The sequence below is a fragment of the Liolophura sinensis genome, chromosome 1 (assembly GCF_032854445.1).
Source record: "Liolophura sinensis isolate JHLJ2023 chromosome 1, CUHK_Ljap_v2, whole genome shotgun sequence".
Classification (NCBI taxonomy): domain Eukaryota; kingdom Metazoa; phylum Mollusca; class Polyplacophora; order Chitonida; family Chitonidae; genus Liolophura; species Liolophura sinensis.
The window spans coordinates 43,139,682-43,161,418 of record NC_088295.1 but is presented as its reverse complement, the minus strand read 5'-3'; the positions used below and the strand labels follow the sequence as shown (position 1 = coordinate 43,161,418).

General features: G+C 37.3%; 1 protein-coding gene across 5 annotated transcripts in view; it reads right to left on the bottom strand.

Moving 5' to 3' along the window:
• LOC135468173 (hemicentin-2-like) overlaps positions 1–21,737 on the bottom strand; it is a 77,480-nt gene that overhangs the window by 3,649 nt on the left and 52,094 nt on the right. For 4 of the 5 annotated variants that reach the window (XM_064746266.1, XM_064746275.1, XM_064746283.1 and 1 more), the window contains 8 exons: positions 21,193–21,366; positions 20,663–20,758; positions 20,064–20,324; positions 9,894–10,034; positions 4,432–4,462; positions 1,887–1,951; positions 1,236–1,394; positions 166–222 (listed from right to left, as the gene is read on the bottom strand). In XM_064746266.1, coding sequence (XP_064602336.1) covers positions 166–222; positions 1,236–1,394; positions 1,887–1,951; positions 4,432–4,462; positions 9,894–10,034; positions 20,064–20,324; positions 20,663–20,758; positions 21,193–21,366 — 984 coding nt within the window. The remainder of the gene's footprint in view (positions 1–165; positions 223–1,235; positions 1,395–1,886; positions 1,952–4,431; positions 4,463–9,893; positions 10,035–20,063; positions 20,325–20,662; positions 20,759–21,192; positions 21,367–21,737) is intronic. The other variant, XM_064746302.1, reaches the window with a different exon arrangement.

The following is a 21,737-nucleotide window of genomic DNA, read 5'->3' as shown; positions in this document are numbered from 1 at the left end:
ATTGCTATAATTGTTTACTTGACTAAATGCAGTATTTCACATCTCACAAAGCTTGCAAAAGCAATCCTGCGCAACTTCAGTAATATAGCGGGTGATGTTATTTGCATGGAGGGCAAAACTAGGCGTGATTAAAATGAAGAGACAAACAGAGCCGTCTCTGCTAACCTTGGTTGTAGTACAATGAAGAGTAAGGAATAAAGGCTAGGGGTTCCTCACCATAACCTAGGAGGAGCAGGAAAAACAAGATTATCATTCCACAACATCAAATACACAACAAACATGGAACTCAACACCAACAGTCCCATCAGATCTTAACACAATAACATAACAATGAGCAGACAACAACAGTCCAAGAGCCTTTCTCACAGATATCAACTCTCATTTCTCAATGTTTATTTGTGTTGTCATGCCGTAAAATCAGATTTCTACTAGACTTCTCCTTCTGCAAAAACTAACTGATAGCAATCCCTTTCTTGCCTTCAAAATTGGCTTAATCTTAATATATGAATAAAAATCAGATGAGGACATCCAAAGTGACATTCTTAAATACAAGCAAACAGCAGAAGATGTGCATTCATGTAACTCCAATGACCAAAGAACAAGACAAATAAAACAATCAAACCACAGATGACAACCACAGTTTCATTACATCATTATTTTCATTTTCAAAAACTTGGTTTGGAATTCATAATTAAGTAAAAAATTTCCATCTACACTGAACACTCTTGCCTATTGTGCTAATAATTTCACATAAATTGGAGAATGCCAATTCCATGGATTTCATAAATTGATAGAAATTACCAATTCAAATTATATACAGTGTACTTTGAGTCTAAATCCAACTGACAGATCTTCATCTACACTTCCTGCTGGCAAGCACACTCTTGACTGTTGTACTGCTGACATTACTTTCACACAGACTGGATAATGTAAACACAATGGACTTAATCATGAAATGATCGAAAATCAATTTACCAATTTAAATGATATCAAACAGAGATGAAAGAAAAAATCTGAAAATGTTTGATTTATAGGCAAAATTTAACAATTATCTTTCATTAGGAAAAAAAAAAAAAAAAAATCCTGAATTCCGAATAAATCCTGAAAACTTTCATCTCTGGTCAAGAAAAGATTCATGCAAACAACACTCATGCGAATGTGTTAGTCAAAAACTCGTGTCAGTATATCAATAAAGAATGCACATGCAGTTAGGGATGAGAATGGATGAGGCTTACTGTGATGATGGTTGTGGTCATAGTCATCATATTTGTTCATGTCGCCAGACTCAAATGAATTTTCCGTGTTCATGGGAGGTTTGTAATCATTTAACTTCCCATTGGGTATCGGAGCTGTTGCGACATGACCATTTCTCTGAATCTGATGCGATGTAAAATCTAGAGTGCAAGAAAATAAAACATGATGGTAAATTATAGAAATGAAAACGACCAAAAAAAAAAAAACAAAAACAAAAAGTAAAACAGCATTAATTGAAGCCCCTCATTGCACATAAAAATGTGACAAAATGAACTTTGATTGTGTGAAAATAAAACAGTGCAACTGTAATTATAAATAAAAAAAATATAAACAGATGTGAACAATGTAACAATTCATTTCACCTGATCTGTATGCTGGTTTGAAGAAAAAAAAAATATTTTTACCCATAAAATATTTCAAAAGCTGACCGATGAAGCAATAATACGCTCATTACTTTAAACATTATATGTAATGATAGCTAGTGTGAGCAGTACTGAACCATGATCATGATATACATAACAATGTTATTTAATAACTTTCAACCATGCCGCTGCTTTAGCTACAAAATGCTGCCGAGAACAGAACTGGCTGGATACCATGATTATCAGTGATAAAACATGCGCACCACATACCTGGGTTATCATAGCCACGCTTTGGATGAATGTCTTTGGGGTTGTTGATTGGCTGAGACCTTCGGCTGGAAGAAAACAGAACAACATACTTAAAGGGTGACGATAATTGATTTCTTTTGTTATCATAAGTAAATGTCAGTTGCTAAATGAAACATTTTACATGAACTTCTGAGCCTAAAGTGGCAAACTCCCCAGATTCACTCCCCAGAGGTCTATTTCATTAGCTTGGTTAGCACAATGGTGTTGCTAATATGAAAATATCCCTTATGCTGATATGCAAATAAAACCAAATGCTTTAAGAAAGACATAAATAGCCTTTCTGAACACATTTTCTCTTGTTTTCAATAAGAGGAATGAAGAGACATTCCGACAACCTTGAATAACTGAACAGTAGAAATATGGAAAGCATAAATGCCATAAGGGAGCACCATTCCTGTTGCAGGACACCTGTTATGTAGGGAGCCCATTTTCAGTTCAGACCTTCTACATCATGGTTTCTATAAACATCATTTCAATGACTCCATCAGCCTGAGCACTGAGAGTGCACACTGATGAAGTTCAGCAGATGGTAAGACCCAAGGCTTTACAGAAGAGGAAGCACCCTACCTGTCTATGTGAGGCCCAGTATACCTCAATGAAGCACATACGGCTACACCCAGACCAGAACACTATACATCTGTCCCCAAGCTGGAGATAACAGATCTCTTCAAAGGCTATTATCATATGCACATCAACATTACCTGCGCAGTATGCATACAGGTGTGACTGTGTGGTGCCACATTGCCATGGTAACCAGGTTGTCATGGAAATTAATTGACTTCTATTTATGTGCTAAGATAATCAATTCTGTCTCACAATTAGTCCTGTTGACTGACCTAGAACCTTTTTGTTCCAATATACATCTATCACGTTTACAACAATGTGGGATAACCCTGTGTCATTCTTGTAGTCCATCAAAGTTATGAAATTAAATAAACATGAAATATCTATAATGTTACATGTCCTGAGAGATGGCTGAAAATACACCATACAGGGTGTGGCACTGATGGGCAATTCCATTAACTCCAATTGATTCCTAACTAATGTATAGAAAAACTGAATCTACAATGATATGTGTGCGGAAATTTTTTGAAGCAGATTCACTTCCACATATATGTATCTTTTCTGTGCGCTATCTTAGAGCTAAAAAATTTAATGCTTTGGAGTATGAAACAGTTGTTCACACATATAATTTGGTACAATTAAAACTGGGAAAAGATTCAATTGTTAAAGTAAGTCACTGTAATGTGGAAATAGTTCAAATCCTGATTAACCCTGAGGCTGAAAAGCTAAACTTGGCCATTATTTCAGTTCATTTTCGTATTTTCACACTGCCTTCAGATCACCACAGAGCATAGGCTAGTCCAACTACACGTACTTAACATTTGAAAAAAAAGTTACCATTCACCTATATAAATCTGTGAAAGCTAAGGTGTTAAACAAGCCCAACCTGTGTATAATAAAATCCAAAACTTCTTTGCCTCTTAGGGAGCGGAAATTGCATTCAAATCTGCCTGTTATACAGTATCTGAAAGGGTTGACGCAGTGACAAAGTGCACAGCATAATAGGGGCAGCTGGTACCTATTACTCATGGCTATAGATTATCCATTAACAGTGGCTATTCATGGCTCTGACCACCTCTCATTGATTTACCTGAGTGAGGGGTAAAGTACCTGCTGACGTGGCTCTAATCATTCACTTACCCGGCACCAGTTTTTATCACCCACACATTAACCTAAGCTAAGTCCAAAAATAAAGTCACTGAGTGAACCAGGTAAAAGCTGAATTTCTTAAACCTTTTGACTGTTTTACTTACATAAGTGACCATAACTAATGAGCTATATTCTTCCAGGAATGATAAACTAAAAAGATACATATATATTCTTTGACACCTGAATATCTGCCAATACACCCTACACTGTTTCACTTCTAAATCCCACCCAAGCTTGCCAGCTTTCTGTATGAACTAATGTTTAAGTAAAGGGAAAATGTGTTTCTCCAGTAATTTCAGTGGTTATTGCAGAGCTATAATCTACCTTATTATCAACACTTAGACACAGCAACTGATCATTACCTTCAAGTTAAAAAGTCAGCTAATGAAGAATATTTTCACCTTGAAAAAGCAAATTCCTTACGCTGAGAAATTCCACAGTGACAAACAGGACAGCTTACAGTTTTTATCCCCAGTGTCTTTAACAGTGGTAGGGTACTGAATACATGCAGAAAGGCACTGGGCCAAGCAACTGTTGCAAGTTCGTTTCTCTTTGGCGGGCAAAAAACGTGGGAGGAGCGGAGGTGTTGGCAATGGGTTGGGACAATATATAAAGGAGAAAAAGAAACTGCTAAATAACACCAGAAGGTTACTGTATTCATAACTTTGTCTGTTCAACAATTAGTGAACCTGCTGAATAATAAACAACTAATTTTTTGCAAAGGAAAAAAAAAAATAGCCATTGACAAGCAATGAATAGAAAAGAGCAATAATGAAGTAAAATAATAACTTACTTTGCTTGTGTCTCCAGCTCATAGTCCTTAGCTGTAGTAAGAAAAAGAGAAAACAAATTTTTTTTTTATCAATTGGTCCTGAGCTTATGTACATATATGCATAGATATAAATTATCCCAGATGACAGATGGTTCTGTGCGCTATCACATATACAAGGCTAAATGTCAGAAATCTTGACCTATGAGTACCTTTGTCCCTTGAAGTGTTTAAGCTTGTAAATGTTTGCTGTGCACGATCGCGACTAATCATGCTTGATATGTCCTCAGGCTATCCTACCCAATTAGGTACAACTATACACAGGTATAATTATATGGTGTTAGATAAATCTATGTCAATCAATCTAGCACTGATCGTGGGAAATAACCTTAATGGCTGAAGGTACGCATTCAGTGTGAATCGTCACTCTGATTATTGTGAATTACAAAACATGTCTACCAATGTACCCCAAGACAATATACCACTGCATATAACATATGTGCTGTGTCCACTTTCACTTTCAATTCTATAGATAGTTTCTGTAACTTTTCTAGAAAATTACTTTGTACAGATGGAATTTTAACCTAGAAAATATCATTTTCAAAGTTACAAGAAATAGATTAACAAAGCAATAGTGAACCCAATTCTTCAAAACTAAAATAACAATCACTAAAATTGGACTTCCTTGTGGACATCTATGATTACCATGTCTTAACTACAATAACGACAAAAGTAAGGAAGAGGGGAGAAAAACCCCAGTTCCTCGTGACAATGAAATATAGTATTATAAATAAGCAGGGAGCAAACAGCTTATACCCTAAAGTAATGACTAGCTTCTACTACCAGAGGAAAATGGTATAAGCACGTAACAATATACTCAACATAACAATGTGGTTCATGCTATGAATATGTGCATAGCTGGTACCTGTATCAGTTTAACATGAGTATAAAGAAATGTGTATAGTAGATCAGTCCAGTTATCTTCACTGGTACATATTTAAGACATGACACAAATCTAGACCACATCACCATGTCATGACACAGCTGAGAGTCTCGACCCATACACATAGCTTGTCACCTATGGAAAATCTCAAACCTAATCACTCAACACCCCAACTTGGAGTAACCTGGGACGAAAATAACCGATTTATTCCCAGAATGTTATTTCAGGGCGAAGAGAAACACACCTTTAAATGAACTTGTGTCACCTCTGCTTCCCTGTATTTATAGGGAGTTAAATTAAACAAATAAAACAATTAAACAATAGAGTTGCCAGTCTAACTGAGTAATTGAATGTAATAACAGTAAAAACATGAGCAGAACCAGTTGGACAAGGCTGACAGCAGAGGCCTCTAAACACTAAGCCCGTTAGACACAAACCTCACCTTTTTTCTTCACTTTGTGGCCGGGGCCTTTCTTGCTCACATGCTTCAACATACTGGAGGTTTGTCTTTCCTCATAACAGAGCAAGTGTATCACTGAATATCAGCTCTGTACACTACAACACTCAGCACCTTGGCTATATAGGTATACACTCCTACTGTAGCAGGTACCTCGTGTATCACAGGCATAACATCTCACACATATTCACCATTCCCTGCGGTACCAGGGAAAGACTTGTTGAGTACTGCACGTCAGACAGTCCAAAGAGACGACTTGACAACTCTCACAACAACATGTATGTATGTATGTATGTATATTCCACAGGCAGGGCAGACTGGCCGGAACTTTCAATAGCACGTCCGCTAAAGATAGATTGTGTCTGATCCTTCCACCATGAACAATGTAGGTAGGTGTAAGCACGCACACAAATCGACTAACGCCAGCCACGGCCAATCCTATCTCTTCACTGCTACATAAATACAACGATCTCAACTTAAATATTTGCCTTGGGCCAGTTCACCGCTGATTACACTGCGCTCACCTAGCACCAAGGATGAACAGGTGAAAACTTCAGAGGGCATTTCCATAGAGCACGAGTAAGGGGTCCTGTGTGGTTACATGCCTAAGGACCACTGAGACAATCTATGTGCCTTGTAACAGTTAAAAAAGCTGGCTAGAGCTTCCGCCTGGAGAATCTTCTGCCCTCAGAAATAGGTGAAGTTTGATTTCACACCTAGACAAGGTGGCGCCACAAGCTAAGGCGTGTTCCACTTAGGGGGAGCTAAGATATAATGTCTAAATGTTGAACAATACCTGAACGAGGAGGACTAGGCCGGATACTGCTCAAGCTCTACACTAACCCTACTCTTCATGCAAATATATTCAGCTCTATTCAGGCTCTATTTTATTATATATATATGCATTGACTCACAATAGTCAAGCCCCAGTGGGTTTTTTGTGGAGTATATTACAGCACATGGGAGACATCTGAATTTGACACCTGGTGACAAAAAGGTACAATGACTGGGTAAAGCTATGCAGAACAGCGCTAGGGTAACAGCTGACAGGCACACTACTGGCTGAGGGGTAGGGACGAGAGACAGCAGAAGGGACCCCTGCTAGACAACATAACACTGTGCACCATGGTTTACTCCATGCCATTGCCAGAAGATAATGACACACCTAGTCCAGGCTAGTCAACTTATACACTACATACCAACAGCTTTATACCCCCTACATTTTCAGCTGTCTAAATGAAGTCACATCACCCTTCACAACAATAAGTAGAACAGAACTGCCATCAGAAGATAACATCCTTGAAGTAACAACCCCCATAAAGCTATCATTTACAGCGGATCCCTTCTATAGATGACCCCTTTTACTCCTGCCAACAGCTGGTAAACCAAGACGCCAGTAAACATGCCTGTATCCTGACACAGGTCAGCTGTGCAGGACTGACTGGCCATTCTAACCCAAACAGTCATCAATCCTCAGTGCACAACTCTACACACAGCATTATATATCTGTTAAACACATACTGTCCCTTAACTCTACCCCAGTATAGTAATTTAATGATATAATTTTAGCTATATTACGCATTGACTCAATGCTTGGTTAATTTTAAAGATTAAAATTATTAATGTTAATGCTTATTTGAGGATCTATTCTACTAACTAGTCTTAATTAAAAAAAAAAAAAACAGGAAATAGAAGTAATAATCAATAACTCATTTTGAAATTTGATGGCAAAGAATCATTATTTAACCATGTAGTAGACAATACGTATACATGTAGATATAGAGCTACACACGTATTACTGCTACTACCCTATTTCTTCTAATTTTCGGGATATCTGGTTGGCTCTTTTTAGCCAGTACGCATGCAATTGTAGCAAAAATATTCAGTTTCTTTTTCTCACATGGCGAGACAATCTAACGAACAACACACTTACATCTTTACTTGTTGAAAAAGCTGGGAAAGAAGGGTAATATTTCAGCACTACTAATATCTGTCTCAAAAATTAGAAGAATTAGGGTAACACAAAAAGAAACTCGAATGACTTAAGGGAAACCGAATAAATGCATTATGTACATTTTTAGCACTTATTAATTAAAAGCAATGGTCTACTAGCAAGGTCTGTATCATTTAAAACAAGATGCAAAACATTACAAGTTACTTTTCATGCAAATGGGATTTCAAAACGATCACTGTAAAAAACCTTACCATCATTACAAAGTAAAAGAGTATGTAAATATCACCTTCCTCTATCTATATATACAAAGCCCTGCTAAATCACTTAGAACTATATTTGCATTGGCTAATACAACTTGGGCTATGAAAGCTGATGATGAATACTAATGAGGCAAACAACGATCAATAGTATGCAGAACTAAAAGTGAATCAGTGTCTAATTAATTATCTCTGGTGAGGAGGAACAGATGTCCAATAGACCAGGACGTAACGGACCAGTGATCAAAGCACAGCACGTGGATTACACCCTTAATGTAGATAATCCCCTCACACAAGTATAAATACATGTACAAAGCACTGGTCTCAAAATGTAACCAAATAGCTCACACTATTAATTTACCATATACAGTGTAAAAGTTTTTTGGGGCCTGAATACTCAGGCAATAGAAAGTATATATACATGGGTTTTACAATCTCCTAGGTATGCATACCTGCATGGACAACAGACAAAGAGCGAGTCCCTGCATTCCAGCAAACAGCATTTAGGTCAATCATCATTTAAATAAACAAACTCTTTTTAATTTAAAGATAACCAAGTTAAGTGTTAATAAAATTTAAACTGTGAGACAGTGCAGTGAAATAAATGACACTGTTTAGTGAATCTTCAATAAAACAAACCCACAGCCTGCAGCTTGAAAAAGTGTGAAGTTAATGTTGCAGTTCTGGCTCAACTCAACACATCTTCTCTGTTTGTCTCGTTTAGCTGCTGTGTAATTAGATTTTTCCACACTTCATAACAGGTATTTCCTGTTCGCACCTAGCCTGGACCTCCCACTGCTATCGGACGCCCCCAACAATACCCCACTATCACTACAGATCAGCTGATTAAATGCCATACTGTTTGCTGATCAATCCCACTGATTTGACCAGCTATTTTTTGACATCCAGGGACTTTGAAAGAAATTTCCTGTTTCATTTTGACATGGACCTGGCACTTTCCGGTTTGATCTTATTTTCAACAAAGGACAGGGAAGTGTCTTAGCAATCACTCCTATCCCATCAGCCCAGGTGTGCTTGTGACATTTCCATCCCACTCTAATGCTCCCTGTTTAGCATGACCACTAACAGTATTCACAATCTTTAAAGAAATCATTTTATGACAAAAGCATCAATTATTCCTCATTACGAACAATCAATATCATCTTCTACATTTCTTTACTATTAAATATTTTCTTATTGTTATTGTAACCTTGCTTGGGGAAGTTTAAAATTGAAGGTACTGTGAACTGGTAGACAATTCACTGAAGAACCAGTTTATCACAATGAATATCTTAGAAGGTGTTCACTGACTAACAAGAAGATCAACTTAGTCTTTACAACTGCCAATTGCATGTTTAAGTATTTACTTTAGAAATTAATAAATGCACGTAACCTTGGTTAACTTTGAACTGAATACTCTAAACCATCATGTTTTTATAATTCAGATTTTAATGAAGTATCTGACAAGAACATTTTGTGACACAATGCAATTCCAACTGGCAATTTCACTTACAAACCAAAATATGTTCCAGTAAAAGGTTATTTTAAGTTAACTAGTACACAAAAACATCACTAATATTGACATCTTTAATACAGTGTTAATTTTACACTAAAATTCTTGAACTATTTTAAAAGGTCTTTTGATCATTCTACGAGACAACAGTTGAACGCTTATCTGCCTGTGTATCTATTTCCTTTGTGTTAATGATAAATGTACATATCAAACAAACCCAGCTGTGTGAATGGCTATGTGTCTACGAAGACTGTAAACAAAGACGAACAGGTAATTAACCAAGGGTGTTCTCATTTACAGTATGTTCAGCAGCTAATCAAAGGTGGTAGGCGAGGAATGGTGGCCGACTCTCAGTAACTCACCTGCTTTGTCTTGCTTTTTCTTGCGGATCACACAGACCAGTATGATGCAGAGGCCAATGATGATGAGAGCACAGACACAGGCGATGGCCACCACACCCTCTGTAGGCAGATCCCCAGAGGCAGGTGTCGCTGGGTCCCCAACTGTAAACAAAACAAAGCATAAACTACATTACATCAGAGCAGTAGGGGTATCGCTTTTGATGCCACGAATATGGACGAAACGCAATAATACAAATGAGGAGACATTTAACAAATGGTGAAACGGTGAAAATGAGAATGAAAAAAAAAAAAAAAAAAAAAAAAAAAGAAGACGACGAAGAAATTGAATGTTTCTGATACGATCCATGTTAGTAGTGGGCATAAATGAGGCATGGTTTGATAATCTGCACTAGGAATTTTACTTAAATTTGGTTTTATTCCCCTCGTAAGGCTTTCACAAATAAAATACTTCACTGAAAAGCAGGGGGGAAAAATAATAAAAAAAACAATATCGATCATAAAAAATACATGAGATGTAAAAAATATGAAGTTGTTCAGGTATACGTAGGTTTTATACTTATGTGTAACACTTATAATTGAGCGATAAAGTAAACAAATTGTAACTCTTCTTGGACACATCAATTATTGCATGCATCAGTGGTGCTAACTCCCAGAAGAGAAGCCTCTTAGGTACAGTTTTATACATCAGTTCTTGGCACACACAGCCATATGAATGATATTCCAGTATGTCTATACAGTGTTTACACACTCCACATATCTTATACAATATGACAAATAGTTTGATATTCCAGTATGTCTATACAGTGTATACAGTGTATAGACACTCCACATATCTTATACAATATGACAAATAGTTTGATAATCCAGTATGTCTATACAGTCTTTACACACTTCACATAGCTCATACAATATAACACATAGTTTGATATTCCAGTATGTCTATACAGTATACACAGTTTTCCTCCAAGCCTAGTTACAATATCACAAATGTTATAACTATTACATGTTATGCCTTACAGCTGGTCACAAAGATGCAAATTCTTGGGCAGAGTATAAGATAATCATATTCAAATAACAATTAACATCTAATTAATGCACCATTTATACGTAACACACACCGTAGGGGCTTTGTTAACCAACTGCACTGCAAGTTTTGAGGTGAAACACACAGGATATCACATGCATGTATGAACAGCCGTAAACTTTTGGTCTAGGTACAGTCTAGACGCTAAAACACTAGAGGGCTGTTGGGACATGCATCTAAGTCAGTGTAGATCAGCGTTCACAAAGAGCATCTGCAAACTATGATGCTCCAACCAACTTACCATTGTTGACTTGTGCACCGCGTTCCATGAGTTCTTTCCCGTACAATTACCCAAAAGGTTACTACAAAGTCTCCAAGCTGCCGGAACTTTGTCACAGGTTTGTCACTCCAAGTTTGAAAAAACCCTTGATGATGTTGACAGTACGCGTTTTTTTCTCTGTGGCTAGAATTTTACATCAGCATGTGTAGGAATTCTAAGGAAGCTAGGCAATGTCACCAAGCCGATGGCTTATGACCTCTTCAAACTGAGGTTGAATTTAACTAACAAAGATAGCTGTACAAGTCTCAGCAGTTTTGTCTATCCCTAGTTTCGACTTTCTCACTGAGGGCGACTGCAAGCCTAGACCCACAGATAATGAGCCTCTGTGTCCAAATCACATGTGTGTTGATATGAGTCCCTGAGCACAGCAACCATATGGGCAAGCTCTCTAGTAAAACAAAACAAGGACTGTGATCAGGGGTGCCACAAGCTGGAACTTATGCCTTCCCCAAGCTGGTATGGCTGAAAGGCTGGCTGGGCTAACTACAGGGTTCTAGTACAAGTCTTGGAGACCTTAGAAGCTCAGGTCTTTTGTGAATAACTTATAATTGTAGCTTGGCTGCAGTAAGTCACCCTTAATCTAGGAGCCCATGCTGGAAGTAGAGTTAATGCTTTCAGACCCCCCCCCCTCTTTCCCCTGGGGTGCTGACAAGTACAGACTGAACTCATCCCAGATCACCCCCCTGCACCACCCCAGCTCATTAGCAGGCCTTCTTCTTTCACAACTATGATTGAGCTTGACTTTAGTTTTTGTAAGAGGTAACAGTTCCAAAACACACATGTACACCAACATTAATAGCTTGTTACTCCATAGAGCTTTCACCAGGGTGTTGAGGGTGGGGGAGCAACCTGGGAGAGGAACATAAAACTATGAGGGTGGTCAGTCAGGTGTGGGTGGTAATATTACGACCTTCAATGAAAACAAGCCAGTCTAATTCAAACAAATCCACAGCTAATTCCCATCTCTAATGTAGAACTTCAAAAGAAATTAGGTTAGTCCTTAAACCTACACAATCCCAAGGGCAGGATCAAATAGAGGAATGGCTTGGATAAAGTCCTTTATTAGCTGGATTGCACTGGATTGTTTATAAAGCTACACCAGAAATGGAACATGACCGGAAATGCCATTCTGTATCATTTAAAAAGCTTTACAATTAATTTTTATGGGAACTTATGGTTGGTTTTAAACAGAACTGGATTTTATGCATAATACTTAATTGTTTCATGTAGAAAATTGTACAGCATACCCATCATCCACTCTCAGTGGATCAACAATGAAAACATCAATGTATTTGGGTAAAGCCAAAAACGTCTCAAATTCATCTGGGATATGGAGTCAAAAACTCTAACCAGTTGATTAAAGGCTGAAAACTGACTAAAGTAAATGCCTTTGAAAAAGTACAAAAATTCTAATAATAACACATGTGTTGAGGTAATAAAAGTGAAAGTCCAAAGAGTTAACTTCATCATTCCTGGGATTATAACCTTATCTGTGACGTTATTACAGTAAAGCCCCTTTGCTCCCATATCAATGGACAAGTGCATACTCTGGAGCCCCCACTTGCACACAACAAATGAGACCCAGCTGGTAAATGTGCATGTACATGGGGCTAAACATTTAACCATAATTTGGTTGCCATGGTAACAGCATCATCAGCTTACCAGATGGTTCAACTTTAACACTCTGGTTTACAGGTAATATTAGGGAAATTGAGTGGTAGAGTGTATCCTGAACATGTTGTAAGTGGGATATAATAAATATTGCTACTTCAATGAAAGCTTATGGATGATAAGCACACAATATACTCTTTTATTAGCAATATCACATAACTTACTCGAATGTACTTATTGCATTCACGTGGTTGTGGAAAGGAAACTTTTCCTACATACCAGGAAATATTTGTGGATTTTCGATAGTATTAAAAAATAAACAAGAGAAAAAAAAGGAGCTAGATGATTCTAGCAGATATAAATCCACATACTCACACGAAGAAGTGTCCGACATTTTTACTTCACAAGAGGAATTCAAAAAATGTGCTTTGAAATCTGTCTGCTGAATGTTTTGCCAGTCACTCTCAACAGAGAATACATAAAACCAGGCATATGACATCCACTGGACAAAGCTTTGGTAATATCCACTTTTCAAAATTTGGTTCACGACTGTTCTTTTCCAGTACTGAATATATTCCCTGTATGTACCTTCATCTGTCCAGCGCTAAAACTCATTCATAGTTTGCGTAGGTCTCGCTTGAGCATTTCATACATCCTCTGCCTACATGTACATTCCTGGACGTTTAAGCATGAGAGCCACTACCTTTCAGCGGTTCAGTAAAGCTTAATCAACCGTCACGTTTGCCCATTCCAAACTAGCCCAGGTATAAAGTGAACGGCCAGTACCCGTTACAATCTTTCTACTCCAGCTGTGTTTAACTTGTCCATGGGTGAATTCACGGGAAATATATGACTCAGAATTCTCGACTGGCATGTTCTGATGAGCATGTTCCTTTGTAAGATAGCTACCTAGCAGGAAGTTTAAGTTGAAAGCCTGAACGATGAGGGCTACAGAGAGCACATGCACACCTGGGCTCCTATTGCCGATGTTAAGACAAAGCCTGTGCAGTTGCAATCACCTGAGATCAGATCTGTGTTGGAGGAAGTCCAGACGGTTCTGGATCGCTGACTTCATGGGAACTACATACAGAATTGGCCAATATGTCACAAACCCCATTAATGGATTGAGCCTAAACAAATATGCCAGAGAAATAGTTGGAAAAATCCACAGGCTGTGACATACAAAAGCTGCTGGTCATGGGTCTAGGGTTAACCTGGGGTGGAGGAAATCTGTACACCTAAACCCCTCCAAGAAATGAAGAGGTCTTTACTGCACCTCTGCTAAGACCAGTCAATTGTTTCAGGGAAGGGGTGACAAGTGAGCACAGGATGTCTTTTGTCTGAAAACTTTTTGTTTATGTTTGCCTCTCCTGTTAGAACAGTCCAAGCCCTTGCTGACCCTGAGCATATTTGACATTTAAAGACTTATTGGAAATTTTATAAATATGGAAGCCCAGATAAACACTACCAAATGAGTTACCTCAAATCCCTCTCATGTTTATATCTTACAGGAAATCCAAACTGGCACATAGGACATTAAAATAAGTAAAAAATTACATATAAAAAATGTATTAACTACATACATAATGTAGATTACTGTCAACAAAATGTGATTTCCTTACTTTGCCCTGAAGGTAATTTTAACAGCCTAAACAATATGCATTATCCCTAACTATTAGTATGCAAACAGGGTAAGACAGAAAATACAAACTTCGTTGTATTTCTGCCCTTGTTAAGAATTCACCCCACATTCAGTAACACCTGACAAGAAAGATAAACTGTGAGAGTCTTGAGACTGGATGGGATACAAAGGAAATTTAATGTCTTAATGCAATCAAAACTCCAAAAGGTGACAGTTTAAAATGTGACTTACAAAAATTAGGATTTTAATCTGTCCGAATCTAATAATATCTTCACATTAAATCTTAAAATAAAATGATGTTTTTTTTTGTTTTTTTTTCTTTTTAATTACTCTCTTTATTTACTTGATACGCAAGAGTTTCAAGATGTCAGCTACTCAATGACATGACTGACAATCACAACTGGAAGTCAATCTCAGTGTGATACCAGTAAAGGTAAACAATTATCCATTAACATGTCACACAATCAGCCCTTGATTAAGTAGCATGACTCAGAAAATCTAGGTGTCAGGAATCCACTGATTCAATGAATGATTATGGCTGGAACTCACAGAATGGTTATGGCTAGAAATCACAGAATGGTCATGGCTTGGGAATATTCACCTGTATGTGACAGCTTCATTTAGATGAGAATACCAGTTAACCCATAATCTGACACTAGCATAATGGCTTAAGCTTCTAGTCCAAAGTGTACATGTAGGTAACCTGCTGCTATGCATCCACATGAAAATAAACAAGAAGAAAAGCAGCTAGGATAATGTTGTGTGAAAAGATCGAAAAAAAAAAATTATTACCCTTCATAACAGACAAATTAAAACACGTCACTCAAATATATCCAAATGTATGGTCATTTCTCGAACAGTGCCATTCTATTTCAATTCAGGTCTCTTTCATTGACACTGCGTAGCAAAAAGTGATAGAGCAGACTTCCTGTGGAGCCGTCACGTTAGCAAAGCAAAACCAACGTTGTTTCATCTCAAAATTTTAGGAGGACCTGCCACTGGCATTGAAAACAGCCTTTCTATATGTGGAAAGACAGAGGAAGCAAAACATGCTTGGTATATTTTAAACATATTAAAAAAATTACTCCAACTTTAACAGATCAAAAGGTAATTGTAGAATGCAAAGTGTGGGAAATTGGTTTGGCAAGTTATATAAGAATTTATTTTAAAAAACTACACACAATGTATTGTCTTCATTTGGCCTCTTCTTTACATCTTAAAAAGTGAAGAACTGCTAAAAGTACATTAAGAGAATAGCCCGTGTTGTCCTTTTACTACTACTGGTAAAAAGTACAAAATTAAAGAATAATAAGATAATGCTTCCTAAACACAGAAGCTCAGATCTCCCTCAAGACAATCCTCTGTTCAGCCCTTGTTTCAGGAAATTTCTGCTGTGGAAAATATTATGTATTTTTGTGTGAAGATTCACTTGATACAAGGGAGCAGACCTCCTCTGAGGGCATCAAAGTTTCTGTGTACTTCCACATAGCTACTGACTGATGTAGCAGAAAATGCTCTAATCAGCCAATTCTCAGATAAAGAGACACCCAATTAATGGTCTATGTTAAGTTTTCATTTTGCGTTATCAATAGGTAGGGTGTACTGCACACATACATGTGAAGCATAATTGTGAAAAGATGACATCAGTATGAAATGTACTGCATGTTTACAGTACATTTAATACAAGTCTCAAGGCTATTTCCTCTTTATACAGCACATGACTTATCTTCATAATGTGTGAATCATACACACATACATGTGAACAATGATTTTATGTACACCACAAATTTTATTCCCTTTAATCACTAACAACTGCAAATTCTAAACATTACTTCTTGTAATGAATATCATATCCTCCCCCCCCCCCCCCCGACACACACACCCACCAAAACTCAACAACAACAACAACAAAATTAGGCTCAAATCTCAATTTCAGATAGCAAGTCTACTAAGTTAAATTTGCACAATAAATCAAGAGGGCAACATTAATCCATGCAGCCCCAGGGATTACACACATGGCAAATTCAGCAAGTTCTCATGGTTCCTATTAGCCTAGATGAATCCTTCAGGCCATGCATCTGAGACAGTGAGTAGGCCTATAACTGTCAGTTTGTCAGTTAGATTGGATTTTTGTGTTTCAACACTGTAGCTTTATGCTGTGTCTTTCTGTAAAGTAACCTCACTGTGTTTCGACCTGGTTAGCTCGCATGACTATTGTCATCAGGTATTTTGTAATAATTCACATAAAACCAAGAATATTAGAGGGGCTGTGTTTAAGCTGCATGCAAAGGACTCAGTAAATCTGAATGGTAATTGCAGGGGTATTATTCTGTATGGTAATAAAATTACTGGGTGTTTTTTGCACGTGCGTTTGTGCACAAAAGGTAATACTGTGGTGTAGAGGCTGGCTTTACAGCTGATAATTACATGTACCCGTACACACTGTAGCTGATCAATGTTACATGTATGGGCACAGGTGTATTTCAATCTGTAACTTGGGGAAATAGAATACAAGAGAATCAAACTGTGCAGTTGTTGCCATTGCTTTTGGCGTTGAACAAGTACCAAAAGACACAAATATCATTACATTTTGTTCAAACTTGTTTTTCACACAAAAAAGGAGGAGAAATTTGAATACATCGTCCAATAACAATGTTTTGAGCACCAAACTTTAGACTCAGTATCACTTTCTCAGCAATGTGAATTGTCAGTCACAATACTACATTCGCCATTATCTACTATCAGTCCTCCATGGGTAACCCTGTAGTGATGTGCCCCTCAATCTGCCACACAATGCACGGCTTGTCAGTCTGAGGCCCTGCATACTAATCAGTCTCACTCATGCTCTATTAAACATCTCAAAATCTCCAGCACTGCTGAATGTAGGCACTCATTATGCATCATTTTTTTCTCCCCTTTTTTGTCATCTATACAGAGATGAGGGCATCCATACAAATTGATATGCATGGCGACATGCATGAGTGATTTTACCTGGGTCAGAGTATGGACCTTGGCATATACCCGTACTTTATGACCAGCTAAGCATGTCAGTGAGCATTTATATGTATACCATACAGTAAGTACACCTATATGTATAGCCCTTTCTGGAAATAAACAATCCTAATATTTTTTGTTATAAAAACTTAACAGAACAAAGACATGTCCTTATCTTTATTTTCCTGAAAATTTGAAACAATATATGTCTCTTTCTTGCCACACATATTCAAACCAGATGTGTCGCAACTATTTTTGATACACACCTACTCTACAATTACTTACCACAGTGATTATGTACTCATGGGCCTTGTAAGACTGAAAACATACTTTATACTACATGTACAAATAGGTGGCTCTGGGTCAGTTAGTGCTTTTGGCACGGATACAAACTATATATAAATTTGCGAGCTGCCCAAAGGATATACACTATAGTATTAAATTCAATGGTGTTTGAAACAAGCTCAATGCAGTCACAAAACAAACTTCTATCTTCCCTAAAATGAGAAAATTAGCATTGATTTTTAGTATCAGGCTGTCAATTACATTAAACTGATACTGTTCTGCCCAGTTAAAACCTCTATCTTAATATCCTCGTGAAGTCCCTTAAAGGTAAGTTGAAGAATTTCCATAAAAATGTTCAAAATGTCAAACTGATAAAGAAAATTTACAGACAACAAACATTTCATGTGAAGTTACAAAGGCTAAATGACAACAAACTTTTTTCCATAATATAGTGCACTGCAAGCACTAATCTCCCTCAAACCACAGGCTATTTATAGATATTTATTCAGGTTTGCTTGAGGGGTCAGCATTCTGGCAGGCCTCATAACAACATGGGTATACAGGCAACAGGCTGCCTGGCTCTAGCCAATACTTGAGTGCAGAAATGTAAACACAGGAGAAGAAGGCTGGCATGGGGACTCAGCATTCAGCAAACAACAAACTATGAAATATTAGACCTGAGGTAAATCACCTTTCAAATGTGCCAGGTAAATCACACGAGGCAAAGAATTTGTGAAGGAGAAAGAGATATATGACTGAGAGGAAGGGGTGATTCATCACAGTCAAGCATTCCAGAAATGAGAAAATTCAAAGCAAATTGCCAGTCAATCTCTTTACCCCTGAGTTCAAGATCAGGGAGAAAAGTAAACAATCCACCTGAATGAAAATTATTAACTTTGTTAAATTGATCAGGTTGAAAGAAGGTATCCACGCAATGAGGCTGTAAAGAAAAAGCAATAACTGACAAAATTTATAAATGTACACAGACTAATGGATTGAGACTTGAATGTATGAACAATTAAGCTGAAATTAAATAAAGAAGAAATACTTCTAAAATGTAAGCAGTTAACTAATATTTTCAAATTTTCTAAAATTTATGTACAGATCACATTGTTTTGTGAATATATGCTAATAAGTCTTACAAACCATAGTACTGTGACAATCAACATTAATGGCACTGTTGATAGATCCTAACAAAAAGCAAACGAACATGTACATGTAGGCAACTCGAAAAAACTGTTTCAATACATAGTGATGTGAACATAGGCTTCAACACTAATCTGTATATACAGTACAGTGATTTATGACAAAACAACCACAACCAGTGGAGAGTGTACCAGGTTTCTGAGTCTTAAAAACAAGCAAACTGCGTCTGATGTATTGCCCAGTCACAACGACTAGGAACAGCCAGAATACATCACCAATAAGAGCTAGACAACATGACAATTAATGAGCTTCAATGAAGATTAAGCACACTGCATTCACATATATCTGGTTCATTGGGGTAGAATCTTCCACAATATTATACTTACTCTAAATGCTATTTAACAACAGTTTACATATGAATATTAATGAGTAAGTAAATGTTTTATCTACTGGTTATAAGTAAAAAGATAGCCACAGACAAAATTTCATAGATTTAGCTAATTTTGCTCCCACCTTGATTTACCAAAGGTGACTACAAACTGTGACGGTCATGAAAATGTGTTCTCATATCTTTATGAGCACGAAAGGTATTCCTTAACATGTGGAGAAAAGTAAACTGGCTTCTCTCAGCTACACAATGTTGGTAAATGCAGCAAATGGAGTTCATACATATATTAAATTGTGAAACTACCACTGATTCTTTCAAACAGATAAAATTCGTCATTAAAATCACACAACAGGTATCAGCATGCCTTAGCCTAGGAAACACTGTCTATGACAGTAATGTCATAAGGGCTATGCACGAAAAAGTGAATGTGGAGGGAAGGGGGACAACTCTGTTAATATGAATCTACCAAGTGCCTGTTCCAGCATTGGTGTCAACAACAAAGAGGTATAAGACAAATATTTCCCCACACCTTACTGGTGTTACAGTATAACAACAATGGCACAAGGTCAAATACCTTACAGTTATGTCCCTGAACCTTTCCCAGTTGTACCACTTGTGACTGAGCCTACCTGAATATCAGACACACCACTGGAAAGTTCAGGAGATGCTTCTATCCATTAACAAACAAACAAACAATCTTGATTTACAATTAATTATAACAACAAAATTGCATGATTTACCTGACTCAGCTTGAACAGATGAGGAACACACATAGGGTTGAAGCTCCAAACAAAAGCACACTCGACATTTCTTGATATTTTCCTCCTTCAGTCTGATGGAGCCTCCTTCTGTGTTTGCTCTCTCTTCTGACACCTGCCAGCCTTGTTCATCATTAATCCACACCTCCACCTTAGCAAAGTAACCCGGACCCGGTGGCTCAAATGACAGCGTATTGCTGGCATGTTCAAATTTCACCGCAGTTGGAACAGTGAAATTGTAATCTGGAAACAATATTTATCCATGTATGTCAACTACTGGTTAGAGTTAATACACATGGTAGAAAACCGATATGGATGTAACAGACATTCAATAAGTTCTCTTATTCAGGATTCATGATCAAATAATGATCATGAAAATTATAACACTTGTTGAAATTCTTCACTTCTACCATGATACAACCCTTGACAGATAAGCTTGGTACTTTCACACTTTATCAAATGTGTTTCTTTGGCAGTTATCTAATAGGCAAATCATGTTACTCAATTTCTATAAAAATACCAGGACGTAAACACTGTGAAACAATGGCTATAAACATACGTAGGCCTACTGGTAAACTTACTCATAGTGGTGACGTTTATTGGTGCTGACTTAGGCCCTGTCCCGCGTCTATTTACGCCAGCAACTCTCAGTGTGTAAGAAGTAGAGGGATGGAGTCCTGAGAAACAAACAGGATTTATTTATTTATTTCATCAAAGGTCAACAGGTAAGAACACTTTAAACAGCTTAATACATACAGAGTATGAAAACCAAGAGTTATCTGAAATAGCAAGGAACACACTTCACCACCACTACATAACCACAAGTAAAGGTAAATCCACCTTCAGCTTTAGACAATGGGTATAATGACATTGCTACCACAGAAAAACTAGCAAAAAACAGTTTTTGGCAAGGGAGAATTGTGTCAACACATAGGTGAACATAGTTTTCAAGCCTAGAAGCTATTTTCACATTGGTGCTGGTCACAGTCTCTGTCAAAATACTATTGGGTGCAGGATACTGCCCAGACTTCGTGTTAAATATCAAATTATGGCTTTTTTGAATCTAAATACATGTATAACCATTGGGCAAAGATGGTATTCGGAATATTACCTGAAATGTTGAAACCATTCCTGGGAGCTTCCACATTGTCTGAGTGCTTGTCACTGGTGTAATATACCATGAAAGTTTGATCCTCTCCACCATTAAAACCAGGGGTCCAATCCAGGAAAACGGAGTTCCAGGTCATCCCCAGCACCTTCAGATCCTTGCAGGCATCAGGTACAGCTGAACATAAATAGTCAAAAAAATAATAATCAATGAAACATACTTTGTTAAAAGTTACTTTAAGAACAAGTTACTGAAAGAAAATATAAAAAAGTCAAAAACTAACCACACAGATAATTAATGTGAATGTACCATGCATTATAAGGAACACTGAAAACAAAAAAAAAATTGTCACAAATCCTAAATTAACTAGAAAATTAAACCTTATACAGCATAAATATTCACTCTTGTTCATTTAATGTGTGGGAATGAAAATTACCAGCCTCAAGAATCTGTGTATGATGTCATGCACATGAAAGACCTGATTTTGATGTACTGGTACCACTTTTTAATCACTGGTGGGAAATCAATGAATCACAAAAATTTGACCT